The sequence below is a fragment of the Haliotis cracherodii genome, unplaced genomic scaffold, assembly GCF_022045235.1.
Source record: "Haliotis cracherodii isolate W230 unplaced genomic scaffold, xgHalCrac1.p SCAF_10, whole genome shotgun sequence".
Lineage (NCBI taxonomy): Eukaryota > Metazoa > Mollusca > Gastropoda > Lepetellida > Haliotidae > Haliotis > Haliotis cracherodii.
In genome coordinates this window covers 28,913,718-28,934,727 of record NW_027266265.1, presented here as the reverse complement: position 1 = coordinate 28,934,727, position 21,010 = coordinate 28,913,718, and the positions used below count along the sequence as shown (strand labels likewise).

The 21,010-nt window shown below is 40.0% G+C and overlaps 1 protein-coding gene across 1 annotated transcript in view; it reads right to left on the bottom strand.

Moving 5' to 3' along the window:
- Positions 1–21,010, bottom strand: part of LOC139454254 (DDB1- and CUL4-associated factor 11-like) — a 34,058-nt gene that overhangs the window by 4,125 nt on the left and 8,923 nt on the right. The window contains exons 3-16 of the mRNA XM_071235865.1: positions 20,290–20,321; positions 17,430–17,525; positions 16,913–16,977; positions 15,131–15,231; positions 14,565–14,667; positions 13,838–13,881; positions 12,326–12,449; positions 11,868–11,925; positions 10,243–10,335; positions 8,518–8,610; positions 6,582–6,671; positions 3,529–3,592; positions 1,549–1,701; positions 142–248 (exon numbers count right to left, since the gene is read on the bottom strand). Of these exons, the coding sequence (XP_071091966.1) occupies positions 142–248; positions 1,549–1,701; positions 3,529–3,592; positions 6,582–6,671; positions 8,518–8,610; positions 10,243–10,335; positions 11,868–11,925; positions 12,326–12,449; positions 13,838–13,881; positions 14,565–14,667; positions 15,131–15,231; positions 16,913–16,977; positions 17,430–17,525; positions 20,290–20,321 (1,223 nt within the window). The remainder of the gene's footprint in view (positions 1–141; positions 249–1,548; positions 1,702–3,528; positions 3,593–6,581; positions 6,672–8,517; positions 8,611–10,242; positions 10,336–11,867; positions 11,926–12,325; positions 12,450–13,837; positions 13,882–14,564; positions 14,668–15,130; positions 15,232–16,912; positions 16,978–17,429; positions 17,526–20,289; positions 20,322–21,010) is intronic.

The following is a 21,010-nucleotide window of genomic DNA, read 5'->3' as shown; positions in this document are numbered from 1 at the left end:
AGCATTTCATTCCAAATTGGTTCACAAATGTTTCACTCCTATGTGTAATAATAATGTAACATTAATGCTTGTCATCATTATCACAATGATGATGATGATGATGATGATGATGATGATGATGATGATACCACTGTTACTCACTGATGTGCTCATGATGATGTTCTCATATGGGTGCCAGGATACATCTCGCACACACGCTCTGTGGCCCTCCAGCTTACGAACAATCTTCCCCGTGAGGAGGTCATAAACTGAAAACAGTCAAGTATACATAGTTAACCTACATTTCATCTACCACCACCCACAGGTGGCATCCATTGGTCAATAAATGTATCCACCACCCACAGGTGGCATCCATTGGTCAATAAATGTATCCACCACCCACAGGTGGCATACATTGGTCAATAAATGTATCCACCACCCACAGGTGGCATCCATTGGTCAATAAATGTATCCACCACCCACAGGTGGCATCCATTGGTCAATAAATGTATCCACCACCCACAGGTGGCATCCATTGGTCAATAAATGTATCCACCACCCACAGGTGGCATCCATTGGTCAATAAATGTATCCACCACCCACAGGTGGCATCCATTGGTCAATAAATGTATCCACCACCCACAGGTGGCATCCATTGGTCAATAAATGTATCCACCACCCACAGGTGGCATACATTGGTCAATAAATGTATCCACCACCCACAGGTGGCATCCATTGGTCAATAAATGTAACCACCACCCACAGGTGGCATCCACTGGTCAATAAATGTAACCACCACCCACAGGTGGCATCCATTGGTCAATAAATGTAACCACCACCCACAGGTGGCATCCACTGGTCAATAAATGTAACCACCACCAACAGGGGCATCCATTGGTCAATAAATGTATCCACCACCCACAGGTGGCATCCATTGGTCAATAAATGTAACCACCACCCACAGGTGGCATCCATTGGTCAATAAATGTAACCACCACCCACAGATGGCATCCATTGCTACCGCCAAACAAAGATCTGAGGACATCCCCTTACAGGTCACGTCAGAACGATCTCTCGCGAATTTTGACCGATCAATGAAATGACTGACAAGAAATCGACATTAGCCAATCAGAAGGCAGCTTTATCGAGCTTTACAACACTAGTTGCAAACTGGCGACTACGCTTCGAAACATATTTTGACGTATTCTTGGTTAAAAAATTTAAGACTGACAATAAGAACATTCTAGATGGCCTAGATTGTATGGCTATATCATAAAACCTGTAACTGTCATTCAGAATACCCTCTGTTAAATATTTCGAGGTTGCATGATCAGAAAACACATTCCGTCTGTCACTTTCATGATCTGGTAAGCGACGCTCTGATTGGTTGGATGAAAGGTCGTTCTGACATGACACTTAATGGGATGTCCTCAGATCTTTGTTCAGGGATAGCGATAACTAAGATCTGATTTTAATGAGATTGGTTTGTGATCATTCAGGGAACATTAAGCATATAAAGGTTCCTGGTCCACCTGGAACAGAAGATGGTAACTGAAGCAGACAACTCACTGACAACATTCCCTGTAGCACATCCAGAGTAGACATACTGCTGGCCCGTCGTGAACTGAGGCGAGAAGTGACAGCGGATCAGCGTGTGAAGGACACCGTGGCCCTTGAAGGTCATCAGTGACGTATCACCCACAAGTCGATGACGCTTGCCCACTGAATCATAATAATAACGATGAAGAGGAGGAGTAGGATTGCAATAGGGTGATCTTGAACAAGATAATAGTGAAGATATCAATACAAGGTCATTCAAAACCACAAGACTCTACACTAGCTCAAGCTACAAGACTTTTCCTTTGTCAATAGATCAGTAAAAATTTAATTTCAACTCGATTACTGTGGGCTGCTACTGGTAAGCCAGGATAAGTTGAGTTGGGACCTGACAACTAACCCTGTATGACTATGTATGAGGTCCGCCCACTGGTGCGTACCATTGTGAAGAAAGAGGTAGCGGGTGGTCTGCGACAAATAGTCCGATGGATATGTGCGTGTCCTGTCTGGGCTAACAAGTTTTAGTGGAGAGTTCAATAGCACATAACAGTATGTGCTGATGTGAGGTACCCAATGACTGTGTAAAGGGTGACAGCAAATTTGCATTGATAACAATAATTGAGAAGTATTGTGACAATGAAGCAAATTCATTTGCTGCAAAAATGGAATATATTTTTTACTCCAGAGAGCAATAATGAATAGTGTCATGTCAGTCATCCAATGATTGTGAAGGTTGAGACCTTAACATAGTGATATCTCAATGACATATTCCTTAGTTTATCCCATGTAATTGTTCATGTTAATGGGTTTCAGAATGCTGTAATACAACGTAATATTGCTAGCAGGATTTATGTTGAGATAACTGGATTCTCACAGCACTAGGCTTCACATTGTGATGCACTTTAGAACAGATACAGACAGACCTGTGGCAATGCTAGTCTTTGACAATGCATTCTTTCCCATGTAATTTATGCCATTATAAGCCAATACTCGATCCTGAGAATGTATGACTTGGCCATGCTAACCCAGCTTTGACATGATTATTTGTTTGTCACGAACTTCTATCAAACGACTTTTAGGGAATTATGAGCAATTAATAGTCTTATGAGCAACACGTGTGTCCAGGGGAGTGAAGTCAATTTCATCGTCATGTCCTGTATGTGCACAACATGCACACACCCTCTCTCCCTGTAACAAACCAACCCAAATGCCCAAATTCTGTGCACCTCCTACTTGTCTCAAATGTGTTTGGTGAGTTGGTTCACTTATCCTGTATTACCATTTTTTCGCTAGGGGGCAACTGTAATAACATAAGGTTCCTTTTTCAAAGCAAAAACTAGGGCTAGGATGAGTCCAAATTTACTACCCAGGTACCCACGCCCCAATTACCCGACCCTACCCGGGTACCCATTGTTAGTCTCAAGAAATAGGTACAAATGTCTGATTGGGAATAGTTTGACTGTAGCCTGGAAAAATGTATTTAGATACACATGATCTGGTCATGCATACACTGAAGTTGACAGAAGTTTTATCTCTATTCAAACATTTAAAGTCTGAAGGAATGTGTGCATAGTCAGAAAGAAACGCGAAAATTAGTCACTTATAGTGTAACCATGGAAGTTCTAGATAATTTTTGCCATTAACAATATATCACGTGACTAACCACGGGTCCGTGTAGTCATGTGGGTATCCGGCCCCTGCGCAGCAACCACCCGACCCGAGTACCCGAGTTACCCGTCCCAGCCCTAGCAGACACCACATGTTTAATAACCTGTGACAGTGTGGGACAAGACTGAAGCCCTAGAAACCCACAAAGCAGTCAGCTGGTCAAGCATGTTCCCCTATCTACCTACCATACTGCCATCTACAATAACCTGCAAGGGGCTTTCAATCAGTTTGTATAACCTCTATTCTGGTATTTTCTCTACTCCTGTTGTGAGGTTGGTAGTGGGTTCGTGGGAGCCACTGTTTGCCCTCCGTCCTTGTACTTACTCTTCCAGGGAACCTGTTGCCATCGGTAGTCCCATCTCTGGTTGGAGACGGCCTTCTTTGTGGCCTGCACAACAAACAGGGGACGTGATGAGGTGGAATGGGGTTTAATGTCGCCTACATTATTATTCCACTTATACAGCCACATGCACATCTCTTTTTTTTTGAGAGTGTATGTGTTTGTAATGGTCCAAACTAATACCGATTTTATAGTGCCAACTGAGATACCATGCTGCAGTTTAACATGGATACCCCACTCAAACGCAGTATACTGACACTGAGCCGACCAGTCCTTGTCTTAGACCCTTTATGCCATGTGCCAGGAAGGGTAACAACAAGTACCATTATTTAACGTCTAATGAATGAAAAGACCAGGGGATGGAACCACCGACCTTCTGTGTTTCAACATACAACTACAGCGATTTAAATCAGATGTGTAAGTGAACGCAGACATTAAGGTTTCCAATGTGAAATCGGGCACTTTCTTACAAGTTTTACTATGTGGTGAAATCAGCTGTTATAATCAGGAACATACAATTGGGATTTGAAACCTCTGTTTCACCATTCTTAATCCAGTATGTTACAAAGACAGCAAGAATGTCAATTTAACAGAATACTATTCAGCAAAGCAAATAATGACATTTACAATAGACAGAGAACTGATGCCCCAGGATCCCAGCTTATGATGTTCATGACAGTTTCCCCAGCCGGAGGGGAATCCCATTCAATACACTGAATCTAAGCAGCCTTCAATTTCAAGGTTGTGTTGACTCCACATAACCATCAGCATGCCACATATATTCGCCAGTTTTACACAGTGGAGGCATGGTTGACAACAACCATGTGTCTACATTGACATCATCAGTAAGAGCCCAAGGTGAGAAGCTTAGAACCAAAGCACCAATAACGTTTAAACAACAATAATTACATTTTTGATGTGTTCATGGAAATTCCTGCATTCTGATTAGCTGAATTGGTCACGTGTTATTGCATTCATTTCCCAATGAATGTAAAACATTAAGCCACGTCCCTGAGGCACACTACTTTTATTACTGCAGAATGTCGGGGAATTCCCTTTCTGCTCACGTGTATCGTCATGCACAGGACATTTAGCGACTTTCATCCATATTCATTGTCCAAACTACACTTTGAAACCGAAGGCCGAGAATGAATGAAACAGCAAACGTGCAGGCTCGCTCGCCTGTTTTTTGCCCGCTCACCTCGGTTCAACTTTCATGTCTTCGGGTTTCATTTCTAACTAGCATTTCTCCAACTGTGTTTTACCGTAATCAGGGAAGTAATGTTTGAATCATGCAGTAAATGACCATGTTATTTGAAACAGCCGCCTTCTCTCGGACATATTTCTTCTGGTTCGTTACAGTCTGACTGTTGCAGTTCTTTTCGCCTCTTGCCTTAATTGACAGGCCCAATGAACATTGTTTTAATCCCACTCTCCGTTGATTGGCTACTGACTGTAGGCGTGTCAAGTTATGTGCATAAATTAAACGATCACCTGATTCATGTCACGCCACTGTATGTATTCCTACACCTGGAATGTTTATCAATGTCGTCATTTTTGTCTGTTTTGATATATGCAACTGTTTTGGGTTAAACTATTGTAGATAAAACATGTTTTACGTTGTCGAATTTAATTATAAGCATTGACTGTATATTTTTTTCAGTTCATTGAGGTATGAATCGAAAAACCGATGTGCAAACTTTTGTAAGAATCCACTACGTGGATTAATACAGTTTGCACATCAGTTTTTCGATTCATACCTCAATGAACCGAAAAAAATACACAGTCAATCCTTAATTGTTTTAATGGCCATGTAAGAAGTAGGGATGTTGCAATGCAGGGGTCACACAATGCGATAGATATCTCGATACAGAAGCCACGATACTAAACACATCTCGATACTGCATATTCAACATTTTGTGCAGTCATTTGACTGAGAATAGAGTCCATAGACTTGCTCATTAAGGTAAGGAAGGACAACTGACAACTGACTTATACCCATCAACATGAGTCAAGCTAACTATTCTGTATGAGAAACTAATAAGAAACAAAGAAGTTTACATACTGTAATGTGACCAGAATCATGGAAAACCTGGTCTGTCTTATTATCTGGCCGGGTTCGTACCCAAGAGACAACCAAGAAAGTTATGAATTAAAAAAATAGTTTTACTAGCTTATTGGTATTGATGCGAGATCAACATGGACAATCAGTATGGGGTTAACTGTGAATCGATGCAAAATTAAATGTAACAGATATCATATCATATCATATCATATCATATCATATCATATCATATCATATCATATCATATCATATCATATCATATCATATCATATCATATCATATCATATCATCGTTGGTGTACCAACGAATTGCAACATAACTGACTACAAGTATCTTCAAGAACTAAAAACCACTGTACGCATCACCCCAGCATGATGGAACCTGAATTGTGTTCCCTGAGAACTGACTTCAGATATGTGCAGAAACATATATACTATTTCAGAGAGGTGGGGCCGTGTAGTGGCAAAAACATTGCATAAATAGATTTCGATACAGGTATCTGCATTGCAACACATACAGCAAATGCAATATATAGGGAGCTAAACTGTTACAGTGACTGACACTAATTATACATGCTGGTCCTGGTTTTTATAAACTTAAGTAAATATAACTCAGTATGACCAGTTGCCACCAGTTTGTTGTCATGGCTACAGGGGAGATAATGTGAGACAGAAAGATTACTAACACGTTTCTGGCGTTTTGTTAATCAATTTCGAAGCAAAACATCATTTATGAATGAATTTCTTGTTAGTTAGTGAAACAATATGAATATTAACAAAACTTTTTATAATAAAAAATATCCCCAAACAGAAAGAGCATTGCAATATGTATGTATCATTGTTAAGCATATTGCAGTATACTGTTATATCAGTAATACCGTGCAGTCCTGCTCTTGGGTGACAATCATCTTTCAGCAACTAAACATGCACAAAACAAAATATCAACAGAAACAAGTAGGTACATCTGTCTTACATCAATGCCATCCTTGTTTGAAAAGTGCCGCATGTCCCAGAGCTTGATTGTCTGGTCCTTGGAGTTGGATAACAGGAAGCGGGCATCTTTCTGCAACACAGTGCTGCTCTCATCACCATCACTATCGACTCAGTTTGGTCAATGCTTTCCAGTCAGTAATCCATCAAACAAGAGTGAGGGCCCACTTGCTCAAAGCGATCTTAGCGCTATTACTATTGTAAACCTATGTTAAAGTATGGGAGTTGCGATCATCTTAGCGCTAAGATTGCTTTGAGCAAGTAAGCCGTGGAGAACACATCTCTCTCTCTTGGCTACTTATACCCCTTTTTTGGTTCATTACCATTGGATACCTTCAGTGCAGTGGAAAATAATGTTGTTCAGTATTTTTCAATATCCCAAATCATCAAAAGGCACCAGCCTCACTAGACTGATCTTTTTAGCACTACTTTCATTTTCAGTAAAGTCCAACTTGTCGTCATAAAATGATAAAAAAAAATTAAAAAATTTTAAAAAAAATTATCAAAAGGCACCAGTTTACCATTAGACTGATATGTATAGCACATTTCAACAAGAAATATTCAAATGTGTAGGAGTACTGCTCCGGAAACGGAAAGCGGACAAAGGACAGACAGACATACTGAATGCTATATCCCCTCGTTTTTAACCCAGGGGGATAAAAGAAGAACACTGTACAAACATTCCTCAACAGCTGCATCATTATTTCAACTGCAGGGTTACAAATAAGCATGAAATTCAAGGGGTCCTTGTCATAAACCTAATGTATAAGTTAAGATTGAGAATGTCTCTAGAGATTTTGAAGAAAAGCTGAAGGGCTGCAGGCAATCTCACTAAAATCAGATCAAAGTACTTGCTGCCCCTAGACAAAGATCTGAGGACATCCCATTACGGGAACTTTGACCAATCACTGAAATGACTGACAAGAAGTCGACATCAGCAAATTAGAAAGCAGCTTTCTCAACCTTTAGTTGATCATAAGGGGACTTCACGTTTTTTCTCAAGCTTCAACGTGGCGACTTCCATTTGAGACTACGCTTGACAAATATGTTGACACAATTCTCGATTAAAATTTTGAAAACTGAACAAACGAACATTCCAGAATGTCTAATATTTGGTTGAGATTGTATAGCAGTGCTTCCCACATACTGTGCAACGCCTCCTCCATTCAAATGTTTATCCCATGGAAGCGAGAGATAGACGGAATCAGTCTTACGGGCCGTAACTGTCGTTCGGAATACCCCGTGTTAACATTTTCGAGGTTGCATTTATTAGAAAACACATTCCGACTGTCACTTTTATGATCTGGTAAGCGACGCTCTGATTGGACGGATCAAAGGTCGTTCTAACGTGACCCGTAATGGGATGTCCTCAGATCTTTGTTTAGCGATAGCGAGAACTAAGAGCTGATTTTTATGAGATTGGGCTGCAGGACAACCCCCCCCCCCCCCCTTCAGTTTGAACACTGCAATGTATACATGTGTCAACATACATGTAGTTAACAATTAATTCTAAATAACACATTTATATCTGAATAAATATAATGTACAAAATTGACATTTTGAAAGATAACTGTCGGAGCAGCCATGTTAAAGTATCAGAATCCTGTGTGTAATTTTAGAAACACAACTGATGATCATACAAGTTTCAGCTTCACCATGTTCATTATTGCTGTCAAATGGAAACTATAATGAGGGGGGATAAACAAAAATGTGTTCACATGCACCTTCATGTCAGGTGAGCTAACGACATAAGGTGAGCTACAATTGCATGTGAAGAGCCCGGATTTTTCAAAGGAAGTCAATATTTTGGAATTTCACCAGTCTACTGGATCAGAGTTCCTGGGAAATAGGGGGATCAGGGCCTATTGGTATCCTCCAGTGAAATGATCTTCTCTTTCAGATGTTCTTTCCTCACTCACCTTAGAATCGATGTATGTGATGCCATCATGGTGTCCCGCCATCACACCAACAGGAAGTGGGTCTTCCTCCCGTAACGTCCGCCTGTCCCACACCTGCCGCACCAACACTCACATCAGTCAAATTTTAGTTTTGATAAATTTCATATTAACTAGTACAGATTCATACAAGTCATAATATCATTGTTCTCTGCATTTGAGTGTTTACGTAATGAGTTTGTGTAACCTTGTTTTCAACAATATTACAGTTATATCACGTGTTCTGGAGCATCTGGGAACAAGAGTCATGAATAGTTCAGTGAAGACAGAGCAGAAATAGTTGAGAGAGTTATCCATTGCTTTTGTAAACATGTGCTAAATAGACAATGAAAGTTCACTTTAAGTTTCAAATTGATTTTCATTGTATCTTATTACATTTACATTGCTCATTACATCCTACGGGGACTTCACATTGAGTTGATCATAAGGGGACTTCACATTGAGTTGATCATAAGGGGACTTCACGTTGAGTTGATCATAAGGGTACTTCACATTGAGTTGATCATAAGGGGACTTCACTCATAGTTGATCATAAGGGGACTTCACGTTTAGCTGATAAGGTTACTTCACGTTTAGTTGATTATAAGGGGACTTCACATTTAGTTGATTATATTGGGACTTCATGTTTAGTTGGTTATAAATGGACTTCATGTTTAGTTGATAAGGGGACTTCATGTTTAGTTGATAAGGGGACTTGATGTTTAGTTGAAAAGGGGACTTCACGTTTAGTTGATTATAAGGGGACTTCACATTTAGTTGATTATATTGAGACTTCATGTTTAGTTGGTTATAAATGGACTTCATGTTTAGTTGATAAGGGGACTTCATGTTTAGTTGATAAGGGGACTTCATGTTTAGTTGAAAAGGGGACTTCACGTTTAGTTGATTATAAGGGGACTTCACATTTAGTTGATTATATTGGGACTTCATGTTTAGTTGATTATAAATGGACTTCATGTTTAGTTGATAAGGGGACTCCATGTTTAGTTGATTATAAGGGGACTTCATATTTAGTTGATCATAAGGGGACTTCACGTTTAGTTGATTATAAATGGGCTTCACGTTTAGTTGATAAGGGGACTTCACATTTAGTTTATTATAAGGGGATTTCATGCTTACTTGATTATAAGGGGACTTCATGTTTAGTTTAGTATAACCATGATAAGGGGACTTCATGTTTAGTTTAGTATAACCATGATAAGGGGACTTCATGTTTAGTTTAGTTTAGTATAACCATGATAAGGGGACTTCATGTTTAGTTTAGTATAACCATGATAAGGGGACTTCATGTTTAGTTTTTATAAGGGGACTTCATGTTTAGTTTAGTAAAAGGGGACTTCATGTTTAGTAGATTATAAGGTAAGTCCATGTTAAGCTAATTCAGTTTTGTTCTCTCTGCAAACCATCACATGCACATCACATCAATGTGACACAGATTGCAAAATTTTATCACATTTATGGAACATATCTGCAAAAGTATGGAGCTGACAAACCAAGGATCCTGATCATGTCCAATTGGGGATTCAAACTGACAACTGCATCTCCTTGCACAACTAAGGGACACAACTCTGTAAAGAGTATTGTGGAATCTTGGGCTCCAAGGCCACCTGCGCTTGTTTCCTAAAGTGAAGATGTTTAGCATCCATGCTCCAGTATTCATGATTCACGGACAAAGTCTCTATCGCTAACCTTGACAAGACCATCGTCACCGCCACTAAACAGGATCTGCGAACTGTCATCAGCAAATGACACAGCATTGACATCATCATCATGGGCACTTATCTGGCAAATAAACATTTAACTGTAGAAATAAATCATGAAATGATAAAACAGACTCCAAAAATATACATAAAAACTACATGATCCAGGGGAGGTAACTCACTGCTCACAACTTCATCTGTCTGTCTGTTTGTTGTTTAACACCACACTCAGCAATATTCCAGCCATTTGACGGCAGTCTGTAAATAATCGAGTCTGGACCAGACAATCCAATGATTGACATCATGAGCATCAATCCGCGCAATTGGGATACAATGACATGCATCAAACAAGTTAGCGAGCTTGTCCACCCAATCCTGTTAGTCGCCTCTTATGAGAAGCATAGTCGCCAAAGGCAAGCATGGGCTGCTGAAGGCCTTTTCTCTACCCAGATCTTTACTAGTTACTAGGGGTGTAATGACTGAAACAACTATCAATCACATCACAACTATCACAATCTGTTGCCTGACGGCAAAACAAGTACCATCTAACACTATCAACAGAAATCACAAAATGAAGAAAAATGATCTAATTGTCCATTCAGTTGGGCAGGGACAAGTCCAAATTTACTACCCGGGTACCCAACCCCTTACTACCCAACCGGACTCGGGTACCCAGCACCCTATTACCCGACCCTACTTGGTACCCTGCACCTGACACCCTGTTACTCGACCCCACCCGGATACCTACTATAGGTCTCAAGAGTTGGGTACAAAATGTCCGATTGGGAATTGTTTTACCGCAGCCCTGGCAAAAACTATTTAGATACACACATAAATAAAACGATCTGATCATGCATACACTGACTAAAGTTTCACCATTACTTAAATGTATGAAAGTCACAAAGAATCCGTGCATAGTCAGAAAGAAATGCAAACATAAGCGACATTGTTATTGATATTAGACAATTTATCACATGACTAACCACAGGTCCAGGTAGTCCTGTGGGTACAATGGTCCTACTCAGTACCCACCCGACCCAAGTGCCCAAGTTAACCATTATTCAAAGGACATTCAATGATAAACAATTATTATAGCTAAAATGGATAGAATTATTATTAAAACGCCTGCATGTTATCAGAAATGAGCACTGTAACTTGATAATGCCCTCATATTACTTGATGACGGGCCATTATCACGCCCGTTGTTAGGTGACGTCAAAGGATAGGGATACGTTACGTCACGTTCAATAGTGACGTCATCTGGTTTGTTCTATGACGTTTCCATATTTGTAAAAGTGGGTCAGTGACATTCGTGTTGATTGCAGTAAATGTTTCAAAACCGATATTTGATAACAAATTCCATCCATTTTAGCTATAATAACGGTAACGCTATTTTTCAGGGCATTATCATTTGCAGAAGCCCTCGGTCTTTTAAACTGCCCTCCTTCGTCGGGCAGTTAATGGAAAACCTCGGGCTCCTGCAAATGATAATGCCCTGAAAAATACTGTTACCGTTATATTACCCTTGTGTGTTTCCATATCTTAAATATCATATTTAAGGAAAAAAACTGTATTATACTTGCAAAATTCAGTTAATAATCATAATAAACACACCCTCAGTGTCCGCTGGTTACTCTCTCGGTCATACACATACAAGTGACGATCGTTGGCTCTGAAACAAATTGATGCCATTTTACTTCTCCAAATAATTGGACATTGAATTCATACTTAAAAGCATGGAGCGAAAATCAAAAAGATTTTTATTCATCAAACATATATTTGACTTAAGGATATTAAACTTTTTAGATAGATGGATATATGACTGAATTAAATTACACTCAGAACCTATACAATTCCTTTTTGCTAATTCTTGAATTTGGAGATAAACATTATGAGTTTGTAGGTGTTATTGAGTATTCGATGCCCAGTAATCCCATTATTCAACCAATCAGATTACAGCACACACAACCATTCATTTAAAAAATCAACTCATTACCTTTTGGTTTCTTGGTTCTAATTTTTATTCAATCCTAACAATGCAACACTATATGAAACATGTTAACAATTCATACCCTCCTAATATCTCCCTGTTGTCTGACGAAAAGGTCAGTGAAAAAATACAGAAACTCTGGTCGCCCGGCAACAGAGGCAATGCTTCATGAATATCATGATCACCGTAGATGTTGCATAGATGAACTAGAAACAAAAAGACAAAATTAGACATACAAAATACATTAAAAAAATCCTCCAAATGATAATCATTTGGTGAAAATAATCCACAATTGAAGTGATCCAAAGGAGTTAACTCTACAAAACTATTCTGAGTTATTCTGAAACAATATAACTCCAGCCAAACTTAACAATTATCCTGTTAATTCATACAGTTTCTAAGGTGTTATACACCTAAGATAGTTCTACGGAGGAATTCACTACAAACCGAGGAAAAAAGATAAGTGTCACAGCATTTCTGTATTTGGTGATAATCTAGCACAATGACACACAGAATTTGTACCACATTTGACATAATAAGCACCCAGGGTGCTCTCAAAATTAGAAACAGGGGGCTCTAATTCGTACATTATTTTCGTGAAAAACAACAGAGTTGAAAGATCGTAAATTTTGTGGTTTATGCTTACAACCTGAAATGTTTATGTACGACAGATACATTTTTTCAGAATTTAATTGCCCACATTAAGAGTGCATATAACACATGTATTATAGTCTTGTGTACATTGATCAATCAGAAGGGGTGCTAATTGGGATTGTTCACAAGCCAGTATATCAGCAAATATTGCCATGGGCGTTTATTAGAGCAGGGCGCTCATTATGTCGAATACGGTAAGTATTATTAAAGACTTCATCCAATGTTCACAAAAGGGTAAACATACCTAAATAAGTTAAATTCTATTAATTTTATTTTCATAAAGATAGAGAAAGTGCATAATTTCCTTATGTTTGACTTAATAATGTCTTTGTTTGGACAAAAAGGTGTCAGTGAATACTTTCGTTATAGACCAGTCAAAATTCCTAAAGCAGATATCGATTACTGGATTGTCTTGTCCAGACTTGATTATTTACAGAGTGCCGTCATGTAGCTTGTATATTGCTGAGTGCCATGTTAAACAACAAACAAAATACCCAGCATCAAGACCCAATGTAGTTTCACTAAACTGTAACCTGGTTGCCAGACACCATACTTCTGTTGTGACATAGGTGGAACTTAAAAACTTAAACGTGCAAGTTTTTATCCACTTTCTAAAATGTTAGCAAACTATATGATAGAAATATTGTAATCTTTCAGGGATTATTTCAGTATGTTATACATTCATGGGACGCCAAATGCTGTCTAATGCACACATACAAATGTTATAATATTAAACTGAGTGTAGCTTTCTTCTCATTTGTCATTATTTTTTATGGTTGAGTTCAAAGTAAAGTTGTCTCGACAGGATGCTTCATGAGCAGATAGGTAGTTCCACAGAGTTGCCTATCTGGGTGTCAGAATGGTATCATGATTCTAAACCCTGGTCTTGGTAGAAAGTGTCAAATATTTGAGAAGAGTGCACTGATGGTGAAGTACTCACTACTGTCAGACCAGCTGGAGTAGACGACGTAGTTCCCGTCTGGGCTGCAACACAACAACACATTTCAGATCTTCGTGTTTCACCATCTCATAAATAAATAAAAGTATTGCATAGCCACACCTCAGAAATACAATTCTTCAGGCCCACTAAACTACAGCAGTTGATATTCCACATTGTAGCCTACCCACCTCAATGCAGTGTCCACCAAACCCACCTCAATACAGTGTCCACCTTAACCACAATGCAGTGTCTACCCTACCCACCTCAATACAGTGACCAGCCTACCCACCTCAATACAGTTTCCACCCTACCCACCTCAATGCTGTGTCCAGTCTACCCACCTCAATGCTGTGTCCAGCCTACCCACCTCAACACAGTGTCCAGCCTACCCACCTCAACACAGTGTCCAGCCTACCCACCTCAATACAGTGTCCAGTCTACCCACCTCAACACAGTGTCCACCCTTCCCACCTCAATGCAGTGTCCATCCTACCCCACTCAATGCAGTGTCCAGCCTACCCACCTCAACACAGTGTCCAGTCTACTCACCTCAACACAGTGTCCAGCCTTACACCTCAACACAGTGTCCAGCCTACCCACAATGCAGTGTCCACCCTTCCCACCTCAATGCAGTGTCCATCCTACCCCCCTCAATGCAGTGTCCAGCCTACCCACCTCAACACAGTGTCCAGCCTATCCACCTAAATGCAGTGTCCAGTCTACCCACCTGAATGCAGTGTCCAGCACACTCCAGCCTACGTCCCGTGCACGAATTGTCTTGAACAGTTTAAAGTCATCGTTGGTTGTGTCATAGATTCGCACATGTTGATCTGAATAGGAAAATGATAAACATTATACTTATCATTCCAATAACTACTTAATGCACCCAAATATCAATTATCTTATACAGAAATGATCAATTGTGGTCAGCATCACCCTGTATTGAAAGTGAAAGTGAGTGAGTATAGTTTTACGTCGCTTTTAGCAATATTCCAGCAATATCACAGCGAGGGGCACCAGAAATGGGCTTCACACATTGTACCCATGTGGGGAATCAACCCCAGGTCTGAGCAAACACTTTAACCACTAGGCTACCCCACCACCCCACTGTACTGAAAATGCTGTTGCTAAAAATAGCAATTGTCGTCTCCTCCATTCAGAGAAAAATATTGTGTATCTTCAAGAGTCACTGAAACCAATACAGCATCCCCTCATCCCCTTCCCGCCAGACAGAACATTAAAACATTGGTCCCTGAGCCCAGTATGGATCATGTAGGGTTAAACGGATCTCACCCTGCGCAGCAGTCAAGAATATATTCCCTTCCTTCGAGAAGGCACCACAGAAAGCCTTGTGATGATAGGACGCCAACTTGGTGAAATTGTTGGGGAGAAACCTGCAAACACCATAACACGCATTACTTCTGGGCATTTTTTAGGGCAAAAAGCATATTCCTTATCTATTCATTTACATCATGTTATCAGCAGGTACTACCATCCAGAGGGTGGAAAGCATGGTCTTTTTTTAAGCATTTTATTGTATTATTATCATGTTTCACACTTATAGCATGGTCTTTTTTTAAGCATTCTATTGCATTGTTATCATATTATTTGTTGCTGTGTGTACATCACTTCTTAACGTTATGACAGGACAGGCCAACTATCAACAACGTCTGAACGTGGCAGTGACGTCTCATAGACTAGGGTTAGAGTAGCTTCCCTTTGAAAAAGACCGATGGATTGCCACGAAATGCAAGTAAAAACAATTGCTGTTTGCATATATGTTGCTTCGCCACTGTATAAGAAACAGATTTCAGTTGGAACTATATTAGCTACTGTCACTGTCCGACTGACACATCACTTACCCTGTGACTTAATATATCAATGCGCGCATTCCAGGAAAACTCGCAATGTTTCGATTATGTTTGTGAGAGAGGGAAAGCAATTTCCTAGCACAGAATTAAAGAATGACATTATATGATAAAGAGGTTATGACACTTGTATGTTTGGGGATGGTAAATATCCTGTATTAGGAATAAACACTATGTATTTAGCTCGCCAAGGCTTGCTAAAACACTGTTTATTCCTAATGCAGGATATTTACCATCCCCAAACACACTCGGGTGATGACCTCTATTTATCCAGATATCTCTGCTCAAATGTGGTTTATTTGTTCCCTGACCAGTGGATCCATATGCATTCCAGTTATAATGTTCAACTCCCTGAAGAGTATACAACCCAAGCGGCCATCAGGTGCCAGAGGGTTCTTAAATCCACCTCACATATGGAGTAGCCATTTCCTGGTGCGTGAATGGGCACACCACTCCTGTGTGCATGTTCATGTTTCAACCATGGATATTCTGTATACTATCTTAAACTTTCCAAGATGAATGAACTGATATTTTCAAAAGCATAATTCAAATATGCAAAAGTCAAACAGGTTTTAAAACAAGCAAATCATACACAATCACAATTTATAAGTTACAAACACAGTCAATGAAATTTCAATTAGCGAGGAGGAACTTAACTTTCCAGAACTGTTGTTTTGTTGTTTGTTTGTTTGTTGTTCAATGTCGCACTCAGCAATATTCCAGCTATATGACAGTGGTCTATAAATAATTGAGTCTGGACCAGACAAGCCAGTGACTGACATCATGAACATCGATCCACGCAATTGGGATACGATGACATGCATCAACCAAATCAGTGAGTCTGACCACCCGATCCCATAAGTCACCTCTTGTGACAGTCACCTTTTACGGCAAGCATGGGTTGCTGAAGACCTATTCCACCCCGAATCTTCGCGAGTCTATAACTCTTTAACATGCCATGCCATTTTTTTTAATATTTTTCAAACACCAACCCAATGGTTTTGTAAAACATTTGTAGAAAAGATATTACAGTTTCATTGTTAAACATATTTAACTGATTATAAAGTGGCCTTCAAACATGCAACACCATATCTGTGCACTTGAATTATTATCTGTCCGTCATAAACAAATGTTGACATTGGGACAGACAATCTTGAATTCCTTGTAGCTCTTAAGGTAAGCTCAAACTATATCAGGTATATGTCACCTGTTGTTGATGACACAGCAGTCTCCAGCTGTAAACTGCTGCTGTCTGTTCATCCCCATCTCCCGCTGAAACACAGATGATGGCATGTCAGTCCCAGACAAATTCTGCAATTCTGTGATTGCAGAAAGATTTGCAGAAAGTGGAACTTACCGCAGAATTGCAGAAAAATTACAGAATTTGCTTTTTTCACTAATTTTCAAGCTCTTTCTATCCAATTTTTCACTCAAATGATGCCCAAACATTTAGCATGCAATTCAAACATACAAAAATATGAATCCTGATAAAAAACAAAATTTTAAAAATATCATTTTCTTATAAACTATGTTTACATCTAATAATGGGGAATACAGTAAATTTCAGGTTGTTATCTGAACATGTTTCCATGTTAGCTTTTCTGATCTAGTATTTTGGTTTGATGGATCCACAAACAACATAAACCACTGGTTTAAAGAAAATATGGCCTAAGTATACGTGTGAGGGACTGAAGCCATGTGACTCTTATCATGAGCGGCCTCACCTGCTTGACAAGGTGTGGGACTGTGGTATTGTAAGGTGAGCGTCGCTTCATCGCTCGGCCGGACTGACGCATCACGATGCTCTGAATGTCGTTGGTCTTTAAAACAGAGAAGAAACTCTGTCAATTGAGTGCAATTACATAATTACATGTACTTCTCCACATCTTTTAATCATCTATTGACATAAATAAGCAAAAATATATTTAAGTTAAATCTAAAGAAAATAATATGTGTAGTACTTTCAATAATTGTCATATACAAGTTTGTGATAAAACTAATCCATGATTGTTTTGTTTGTTTGTTGTTAAATGCCTACGCAGCAATATTCCAGCCATATGACGGCGGTCTGTAAACAATTGAGTCTGGGCCAGACAATCCAGGGATTGACATGATGAGCATCAATCTATGCAGATGAGATACAAGGACATGCATCAACCAAGGCAGCGAGCCTGACCATCCGATTGTGTTAGTGGCCTCCTAGAAAACCAATTCTAAGTATGCTAATGTGGAACATTATGCAGTTGGGGTATGTTGGCAATTTAAAGAGACTGCATGTCATTTCAAAACTCCAGGTCCATTTCCTCACATGGGTAAAATGTAGGAAGCCCATTTCTGGTGTGATGGTGCCAGAATAATGGTAAAAGCACCATAAAATCATACACGCTCACTCACTCTATATTATCATGATTATCACTTCAACCTCATACAGGTGACACATTGTAAACAAAGTCAATTTATGTGGAAATATGTAATCAGGTCTTTTGCAGATCAGCTAGCGGTCGATAATCTGAGCATCAGTGTTGTCAGGGTATGATGAAAAACAAGATACGCCACTGCTGAGAATTGACACTCATACTCTGACCTCATGTTCATGTTACAACAAGCTGAAGATAAGGCTACTATACCTCCAGGTGAGGTGGGGTGAAATGGGATTTAACATCTCATTCAAGATTACTGCACTTACATAGCGAGGAGCATGCACGTGTTTGTGTGGCTGCTTGTACTAGTCCGGACTTAGCTGGTTTTATAGGGCTAGCACACTGAGATACCATGCTACACTTTAACATCACAAATCAGTATCTCGTGTGTCAGCCATGTGCATTGATGACTGCTGTGCAACATCGATACATGGAATGGATGAGGCGGTTGATGAAGGCCATAGGCACTTGAGCCCACACTCTGAGGAAAGCCTGATGCAGTTCAGCTGCAGTTGTCGGCCTCGGTCGGACATCATTCAGCCGTCTTTGAATCTCGCCCCACAGGTGCTCAATGACATTTAAATCGGGACTGAGGGCAGGCCACTGCATGGTTCTGGTGCCACTCTGCTGGAGGAAGACTCTTGTTGCACTCGCAGTGTGGGCACGGATGTTATCATGCTGAAACTCGTGGTTGCGGTGACATGCCAAATGAGGTATGGCGTGTGGTCTCAAGACTTGATCAATGTACCGAGCTGCTGTGACACCATTGCCTCTCCCTGGACCAATGTTCTGGAAGACCACATGGTCGACCCATTTCCTCCCCACACCATGATGACTACCCCATGAGTCTCTCTCAACAACACAAGCATACGAATAACCTTCCCCACAGCATCGCCAGACTCTCTCTCTGCCATCTGCTGTTGAGATACAGTAACGGATCTCGTCTGAGAAGGACTCTTCTCCACTGCGGGTGGTGCCAATGCTGGTGCTGTATTGTCCACTGGAGACGGTCCCAGCAATGGCGTGGTGTCAGAATGAGTCCTCCGTGTGGCCTGTGACAGTGGAGGTGTCTGCACGTCAATCGTCGACACACGGTGTCTGCACTAATGTGTCGCTGGTGTGTCCCCATGGTCTGTCGAGCAGTTTTCGCAGCAGTAACAAAGCGATCTTGAAGGTGCTGTCGCACCATCTGACGATCCTGACGTCGGGCGGTGACCCATGGTCTTCCACTACGTGGTCGGTCATCTGGAGTCATGGTGGTCTGGTACGATTGCTGGAGCCAGTATATGGTCCTTACGTGCACTTGAAATGCATTGGCTACTTGCCGGGCGGTTTGTCCAGCTTGCAATCATCCAAGGGCTTGGTGTCACTGATTTCTTGTCAATCTTGGCATGTGGTAGCAATTCCATAACGAATGAATGTTATCCGATCTGGGTGGATTTTTATAGGGCAAGAAATGGGGGAACGCATGTGCATTTCAATTTGCACGGAACTCACGTGCATCGGGTTACCATGGCCGTTGCTGTGATGCGTTTGGGCGATCGGTGTTATTGTCATCTGCTTTGTTTTTTAATCATCAAAATCATTTTTTCTGGACAAGGTAATGTTAAATTTTAGAAACAATGACAAAAATTACCTACATATTTAAATGACAATGTTACTTGGGGTGATGTTTCTTTTGTGGTTCAGTATATATTGGAAAACATGCTTTCTTAACCAATATAGCTAATGTCTCACAAACTTTTGACCGTACTAAATGTGAAGAAAATACTAAACCAAGATATTTATAATAAGATACTGTATGCATTTTTTCATTGCCAAAAAACCATCATTTTTAATACAAATATTTCAGATTTTTCTAAATTTCAACATTAACCACTGGTCTGTCTGGTGTACACTAGATTGTTTACACACAGTCATCAAATAACTGGAATATCGCTGAGTGTGGTGTTTAACATGCAACAAACAAACACAATGTTGTAAATCTCACACATGTACCAGTCAATAAGGAGCAATGGTACCAGTTGGTTGTGACAACAGTTCAACACTGCATCTAGTGCAGAGCAGCACGCTGGGCTGTCTATTGACACTGTCAGGTCACCTGTGTAATATCAGTGGTAAACACATGTCACATTCTACTGATTGATAAGATAAATACACTTACTGCTATACTGGTTGTGTCTGGGTTGGGGTCCTCTGCAAACAGAATCACACATTTGTTTAACTATCTCTGTACAGTAAAGGGAGTGTCATAATATTGGTTACTACAAACATTGGAAATCTGCAAAATTTATTTTGGGGTAAATATTCATGTTTCATTTTTTATAAAAAAAAGGGGATTAAAAATAATCATAATGGCCCAAAACGTATCCATTCCTGTATCAATTGAAAGCATACATCATCGTATAAACATTTAACAGAAACATACAACAATGAAATGCATTAGGAGCACAAGTTCAAAGTGTTTATGCTATGTGAATAAGACATTTTTTTAGCACTTCCAGAAGTTTGGCTTTGCATCACAAACCTATATTGAACTGAATCTTTCAACATATTCAGTCAACGAGCACACGTCCAGAAAACCATAGCTTGCACACTGATAAGAACAATGAGGTCAGATTATTTTATTTTCTATTTCACAGGTTTTTGTGTGAAAAATCGTAGTTAGACACAATGTGTCAAGGTTAAATCTGCAAGTCTGTAGGATCGTCACAAACACGGGTGGCTGATCAGAGTGACATGTGACTCGGTGAAAGTCATACTCCAGAGAAGGTGTGGTACTACATTCTATGGGTGCTCCAAACAGCCTGTCTGTTAGGTATACATGGAATGTAGTGAAAAGTTAAAAAAAACTTCATTAAAACAATCTCATTAAAATCAGATCT